This window comes from Mya arenaria, chromosome 1 (genome assembly GCF_026914265.1).
Source record: "Mya arenaria isolate MELC-2E11 chromosome 1, ASM2691426v1".
Classification (NCBI taxonomy): Eukaryota; Metazoa; Mollusca; class Bivalvia; order Myida; family Myidae; genus Mya; species Mya arenaria.
This window is the reverse complement of record NC_069122.1, coordinates 21,361,783-21,369,533: the sequence shown is the minus strand read 5'-3', so window position 1 is coordinate 21,369,533 and position 7,751 is coordinate 21,361,783. Positions and strand designations below refer to the sequence as shown.

At 37.2% G+C, this 7,751-nt stretch overlaps 1 protein-coding gene across 1 annotated transcript; it reads left to right on the top strand.

The window, feature by feature from the left end:
* Positions 1–442: 442 nt before the first annotated feature.
* Positions 443–4,216, top strand: LOC128239167 (keratin-associated protein 5-9-like). Its single transcript, XM_052955711.1, has 5 exons — positions 443–526; positions 1,623–1,704; positions 2,142–2,291; positions 2,562–2,702; positions 3,008–4,216. Exons 1-5 carry the CDS (start codon positions 503–505, stop codon positions 3,226–3,228), a joined length of 618 nt encoding a protein of 205 aa, XP_052811671.1. The 5' UTR covers positions 443–502; the 3' UTR covers positions 3,229–4,216.
* Positions 4,217–7,751: the final 3,535 nt, after the last annotated feature.

Sequence of the window (7,751 nt, the reverse complement as noted above, 5' to 3'; positions counted from 1 at the left end):
TAAGGTAACAGGTCACCAAATAAGCTCCTTATACCTTACCAACAATAACATGATTCAGTGTCACGTGTCAAACAGGAAATAAAATCAAAACCGCCTGGCTTCCCATACTGAAGAGGTGGAGAATCTGCTCTCATCGTTTTGGCCATTTTAAAGTAATGTTCAAATCATTTTTGTTAAAGCTCGATAAAACATTTTTTATGGCAGAAAGGTTTCGAACAGTTAGAAAATGACTCAGAACAAATGCCACATGTTACATTTGAATATACCTACGTCGTTAGGATATCGTGATTTCGTATCGCTTCTTTTCCGAAAAAGTAATTTCAGGCTAATAAGATATGTACATTGATATTCGACATTATATTTTGTTTTTCATCCAATTTTTGCCAACACTTCAAAAACGTGCTCCACGTTCATCAAGCTGTTACTTTTAAGGAAGAATTGAAAGAGTATAAAATTGTTCCAGTGGATGAAGAAACAAATCGCTCAGTAAGAAACAACAAACATGGTTCTCAAAGGCTTAATCGCGGTAAGATGTTTACTTTTTATTCGTATTCTTTACTTCCGAACGAATGCTTTAACTATGCTTTTTATTTCAGAAACACTATTGAACTTTCATGGCTATCTTGCGATGCATACTATAAATTTGACACTGCCACTGCAGATACAGAGCATGATTGTTTTCTGTTAATTTGATATGAATAATTCAAAGATATTTCGTTGCGCGTTTTACTTTGCTGATTATTGTGTGTGTTTTATTTTGTTAAAACAGTATTAGTTTTAATCCTAGCTAACTGTCGTTCACTTAAGCAACTGTTTCGTTTCTTATCCGTGTTATATTGTAACGCATACACAGCGAGCGGGGAACCAAACTCGCTCACTTCAGCAACTGTTTCGTTTCTTAGCCATGCTATATCGTAGTGCATACGATGTAAACGGGGAAACCAAACTCGCTCACTTTAGCAACTGTTTCATTTTGTATCCATGTTATATCATAGCGCATACACTGCAAGCGGGGAACCTAACTCGTTGTTTCGTTTTGTATCCGTGTTATATCATAGCGCATACACTTTAAGCGGGAAACAAACTCGTTGTTTCGTTTTGTATCCGTGTTATATCATAGCGCATGTGTGGAAACTAAACTCGCTCACTTTAGCAATTATTTCGTTTTGTATCCCTGTTATATCGTAGCCAAAACACTGCAAGTGGGGTACCAAACTCACTCACGTTAGCAACTATTTCGTTTAGTATTCTTCTCATATCGTAGCACAAACATTTCGAGCGGGGAGTAATATTCCATGACGTATTTACCTGGTGGGTTTTCAAGTCTTACAATCTGAACACTTTTCCACCAAAAACAACCTCGGATTTACATGGACGGTTTACAATGGCAGATATCTTTACACCTAAATACGCTGCAAGTAGATCGCGAAGTAATTTCAACAAAGCCGTTTAGCCTTAGGATTTCATGTAAGGAGTTTCCATTTAAATCATCTTCAACCGCTCGGACAGTTCGGACTTGTACACTGTAAATGCACAAGCATGTCGTTAGCTGAACCAAAATATTTTATAAAAATGAGGCGCCATGTCGTACGACTTGTATAAATATACTGTTATTGTTTTAGGTGTGGTTGTGTAGTTCCCTTGTGTTGTGTGACAGCTCAAGCCAAGTCGGATCTAGAGGCGACGGATCAGGATCAGGATCAGGTTAGTACATTTATACCAGCTTTTGCAATGCCGAATATACATGAACGGAACCTAATAACGTATAGAATCAAGTCGAGTGCGTTTTCTAACTAGAAACAGGTACTTGTCGATGGTAAAGTTCCAATACAAGTGATTGAACCCACAACATCTTGGCTGTAATGTGGAGATATATACCACTGTACAACCTTACTTTCGAAGAATTTTAGTTTATATAAGTATCAGTACTATACAAAGATACTACGTTATGATGATCATAATGACAAGAATGGTAACCACAACTATGAAAATAACGTTCACTCTTAATTCATGGAGTAAACAATATACAATACCTAGACACATCTCGAAATGATATCACTATATAAGCTTTTCTTCGTTACAGTTAAAAATGAAGTATCCCTGCCATGTTCGTATACTTTTAAATTAACTGTTAATTGCAGCTTCTCATGGCATTGGTCAGAACTGTTGCGGTGCTTGTGACGACCCTAATGCGGTGTGTGTACCATTTGGCTGCACTTTTGTCTGTGATTGCGACGACGGATTCGCGTACTGCCCTGGATGTGGAGATGAGTGTGGGAACTGCCTGCCATGTACAAGCATTTTATTGCAAAACTGAGTGACAATAGGTGTTCCTGGTATCAGCATAACAAAAGCAACTCTTAAACGGCAACAAAAACATGGCTGTACTAACAAGCTTAACGAGCTTAAATAACTGTAGTAGACTGGTTAGAAAGAGTGTTTACTAAAACTATAAATGCATTTTATTATGTAAAAACACATATCAAGTGTTTGAAATATATTCATTACAACTAGGTACACTATCGGGCATTGACCAACTGATTAAACATGTATCATTTCAGACGCCAACGTTGAAGAGCAGTGTTTCTGTGATGCCCAATGTCCCCCCACATCGTTCTGTAACTCCAACACGCACGAATGTGAATGCATCTCTGGATACGAGTTCGATGGCTCCGCATGCGTCACTGATCCAGATGGTCCAGGTATTATATGACTTGTTTCAGGAACGCTGTTTTCAATTTTCAGCCGAAAAGTATTCATTGCGCAAAAAAATCGTCTCATTCAATCCGGTTGATGAAAAGCAATGCGTATTTAAACACTGGCAAATGTTAAGCAAGCCCAAATTTGTTCTTTATAAGACTATCACACCCAAAAAATCACATTCATGCATCATCCCATTGTCTGCTTGTCGCTTACACCCCACATTCACATGTAGTTATCATTTTATTCTCTGATATGCTCTCATACCCAGCATACACAATAGTCATTATCTCGTTTTCACTGCTAGGTGCTGGCCTGAACGACGCATGTGATGGGGACGGAGGTAATGGAGCCAGAGCTGCTATCAACTGCATCAACTGGCCAGTGTTCAAGTGTCAGGTTGTCCTAGGAACAGGACCCCCGCCAATCAAGGTGTGCTCCTGTAACGGGCCGCGAGGATACATTTACAATGAAACAACAATGGAATGTGACTGTACCAAAACGGTCGGAGGTTGTGCCAACGACTAAATTTTGCCAGCAGCTATGCCAACATCGTGCGTTGACACAATCGGATAATGAACTTATTGCGATCCATACGGACTTTACTCTGAGATGGCAAATTATATATTCTCCAATTTAACACAAACACAGCAAAACGTATGACGCATATCGATGTATTGCAATGGTGAAACTAACTGTTTCTGAGGAAATAAATAGCTTGTTGAATATTCTTTTGAGACAAGTTTCCTGCTGTTACCTTGCAGAAATGGACCATTAAATTCTAAACAATATAAACTGCAGAAATTTCTTTATGGATAAAACGTGATAGGATAGTTATAATATCTTACTCATTTTCTCCCTAGCTTGTGATACATTCAATTAAATTAACAATGTTTACTTTTTATATGATTTTGATATTGAAGTTTTTTATTTATTTAAAAATGAGTTTTTTGCACAGCCAAAACTTTAAAAGCTTTGACGAAATAATTCATTCAGGTGTGCAATGTTTAAACGGTTTGAAAGTTGGGCGGCATTTTCATTATCAGTCCGGTTTGAAAAATTGGATTATCTGTATTTTCAAAACCCCCGGGAGAACATACTTTTTAAGTGATTTTAAATCAAAAATTGGTATTTCAAATATGTTTTGCCCTACGAATAGAGACCAGGCTAATATAGTTTAACCAGTGTTTATTACCTTTTACTGAAGAAAGCACACACAACTTTCATAAATAAATCTTGGTTCTGCAATGCCTCGAGTACACAACAGGACAGGTACTCAAAACACATCTTAAGTCATTTCTTAACTTTAGTTTTTTTTTTAGAATGTCCACAGACAAATAATGAAAAGTTCTTCAAACATGACAGTATTTCCCACTGAAGAAGTTTAGATGTTAATAAGTTAATATAGCATCTGACTAGTGAGATATCTTACTAAGGAAAATTACTTAATATGTTTTATGAATACCGCCACACCAGTATAACGTCGTGTTCACAAGATGTGCTTAATATGTTTTGTTTGTAAATATATTGATTGCCAATCAGAGTTTGAATTGAACATGGTATTTGTGTTTTGTTAAATCTCTTTTTATTTATACTTTCAATAAGGCCTACCTTTCCTATTCATAATAAAGCATTGTCTTGATAATGTTTTGTTATTATGGTCGTTTTGTTTGTTGTGTTTGTAAAAGTCGTCCCGTAATTTGTCCACAGTGAATTTGAATATCTGCTACCCGTACTAAGGAAAGACTTTGCTACCACCTGATTAATAGTCAGCATACCGTGAAATCAGAGTACAGTCAGTCTTTCATGCGGGGAAATAACTATCATATCTATTATCATACCCCACGTGACTCTACCAATATGGATTTAGCTTAAATCATTATTAGTAATTCCGTAATGTCGTGTTGTTGTTGTTGATATTGAGTTTGGGCTTGACCCCGTCGCTTCCCTTGTGTGGTGTAAACAGAAGTTCAAAGTCAAAGGGGGAATTTTACCCCCAATAGTTGTGGGATATTCGCCAATGGATTGATTTTGTACCCAAAATACCCCGGGGCCAGCTATTAATGACATCTAGATAGGTCCCACAGCTCTGACTTTTGATATTGTTTCCTTTCTCTAGTTGCGATAAGTTGTAATTTCTGTGTTTTCGTGTAATCATTCTAATTATACGACCGAACCGAGCAGCCTAAAAATAGATTTCTGCCTTTTTCAAGCGCACGGGCGCAATAGTAGGAACCATATAGTTGAACATCCGTGTTAGTGGACCCTTAGCGTTTTACAGTCGTAACCGGTGAATTTAACATTTGTGTGGTACAAACTCATAACATCATATCCCATGGAAGGTAATAGCATTTTATGTTTACCCTCGAAACGTTACTGTCCGCCTCCTAGGGATCTGCAGCCAGTTGCATAAAACCAGCTATCTTTTTGGTTTAGTCAAAATGATAAAATATGTTCATTGATAGGTCAATATTTATTAAAATGTTATTTTATATCAAATAAATCATTTTAAAGTGAAAACTAGCCAGGATATAATCTGTGTAAAATTATGACCACACAATGAACCATTACCCTAGTCAGTGTTATGAACACTCAATGAACAGAATTCAATTATCAATAACATGTTCACACAAACACGTTTCTTGTCGTTACTTGTCAATATCAAGAAGCTTTATGCCGAAAGGTATGGCCGAAAATGAAGTCTTACATTAAAACTTTATCCTAATTAGTGGTTTTGATCACTCAATAAACCATTACCCTAGTCAGTGTCATGACCACTCAATGAACCATTACCCTAGACAGTGTTATGACCACACAATGAACCATCGCCCTAGTAAGTGTTATGACCACACAATGAACCATTACCCTAGTCAGTGTTTGGAACACTCAATGAACCATTACACTAGTCAGTGTTATGACCACACAATGAGTCATTACCCTAGTCAGTGTTATGACTACACAATGAACCATTACCCTAGTCAGTGTAATGACCACTCAATGAACCATTACCATAGTCAGTGGTACGATCTCGAAATGAGATATTATCCTACTCAGTGTTATGGTCTCAAAATGAGCCATAACCCTAGTCATTGTTATGATCTAAAAATGAGTCATTACCTTAGTCAGTGTTATGGTCTCACAATGCGTTTTACCTTAATTAGTGTTATGATCTCAAAATGAGCCCTTACCCTAGTCAGTGCCTTGGGTCTCACAATGCGCATTACCTTAGTCAGTGTTGTGATCTCACAATGATTCATTACTTTAATTAGTGTTATGATCTCACAATGAGTCATTACCTTAATCAGTGTTATGATCTCACAATGAGCCATTACCCCAGTTAGTGTGATTATCTCACAATGGGCCATTACCTTAGTCAGTGTTATGATCTCAGAATGAGCCATAACCTGTTTCAGTGTTATGATCTCACAATAAACTTTTACACTAATCAGAGTTATAATCCCACAACAAGCCATTACCTTAGACAGTGATATGATCACCCAATCAGCCATTACCCTAGTCAGTGTTATGATCTAACGATAAGCCATTTACTATAGACACTGTTATGATCATACAATGAGCCATTACCTAAGTCACTGCTTTGATCTCACAATGGGCCATTACCTTAAACAGTCGTATGGCCTCACAATGAGCAATAACCTTAGTCAGTGTTATAATCTTAGAATTGGTCATTACCTTAGTCAGTGGTATGATCTCACAATGAGCCATTAGTCAATGTTATGATCTCAAAATCAGCCATTACCCTAGTCAGTGTTAAAATCTCACAATGAGCCATTACCTTAGTCAGTGGTATGAACTCACAATGAGCCATAACCTTAGTCAGTGTTATGGTCTCACAATGGGTCATTACCTTAGTCAGTGGTTTGACCTCACAATAAGCCATTATCCTAGTCAGAGTAATTATCTCACAATGAGCCATTACCCAAGTCAGTGTTATGATCCCACAATGGGCCATTACCCTAGTCAGTGTTATGATCTCACAATGTAACATTAGCCTATTCAGTGTTATGATCTCACAATAGGCTATTAACCTAGTCAGTTTTATGATCTCACAATCAGCCATTACCCTAGTCAGTGTTATGATCGCACAGTGAGAAATAATCTTAGTCAGTGTTTTGATCTCACAATGAGCCATTACCTTAGTCAGTGTTATGACCTCACAATGAGCCATAATCCTAGTCAGAGTAATTATCTCACAATGAGCCATTACCCTAGTCAGTGTTATGATCTCACAATGAGCCATTACCCTAGTCAGTGTTATGATCCCACAATGGGACATTTCCCTAGTCATTGTTATGATCTCACAATCAGCCATTATCATAGTAAGTGTTATTTTCTCAAAATCAGCCATAACTGTTGTCAGAGTTATAATCTCACGATCAGCCATAACGCTCGGCAGTGTTATGATCTAAAAATGAGTGAAAATCCTAGTCAGAGTTATGATTTTGAAATGAGCTATTACCTTTGTCAGTGTTATGATATCACAATAAATAGTTTCCCTAGTCAGTGTTATTGTTTCACAACAAGCCATTACCCTAGTCAGTGTTATGACATTACAGTGAGCTATTACCTTAGTCAAAGATATCACCTCACAAGGAATTATAACCCTAGTTATTGTTATAATCTCACAATAAGCCATTACCCTAGATAGTGTTATGACCTCACAATAAGCTATTACCGTAGTCAGTGTTATGGTCTTACAATGAGCCATTACTTAAGTCAGTGTTATGAACTCACAATGAGCCATTACCCTAGTCAGTGTTATGGTCTTACAATGAGCCATTACTTAAGTCAGTGTTATGAACTCACAATGAGCCATTACCCTAGTCAGTGTTATGATCCCACAATAAGCCATTACCTTAATCAGTGTTATTATCTCACAATGAGCCATTACCCTAGTCAATGTTGTGATCTCACAATGATTCATTACTTTAATTAGTGTTATGATCTCACAATGAGTCATTACCTTAATCAGTGTTATGATCTCACAATGAGCCATTACCCCAGTTAGTGTGATTATCTCACAATGGGCC

Bases quoted from the DNA above. Each gene is read 5' to 3' on its own strand.
- LOC128239167 (XM_052955711.1), top strand. From the start codon at position 503: ATGGTTCTCAAAGGCTTAATCGCG. The intron at 527-1,622 runs GTAAGATGTTTA...TTATTGTTTTAG, and splicing joins TTCTCAAAGGCTTAATCGCG to GTGTGGTTGTGTAGTTCCCT. The intron at 2,292-2,561 runs GTACAAGCATTT...GTATCATTTCAG, and splicing joins GTGTGGGAACTGCCTGCCAT to ACGCCAACGTTGAAGAGCAG.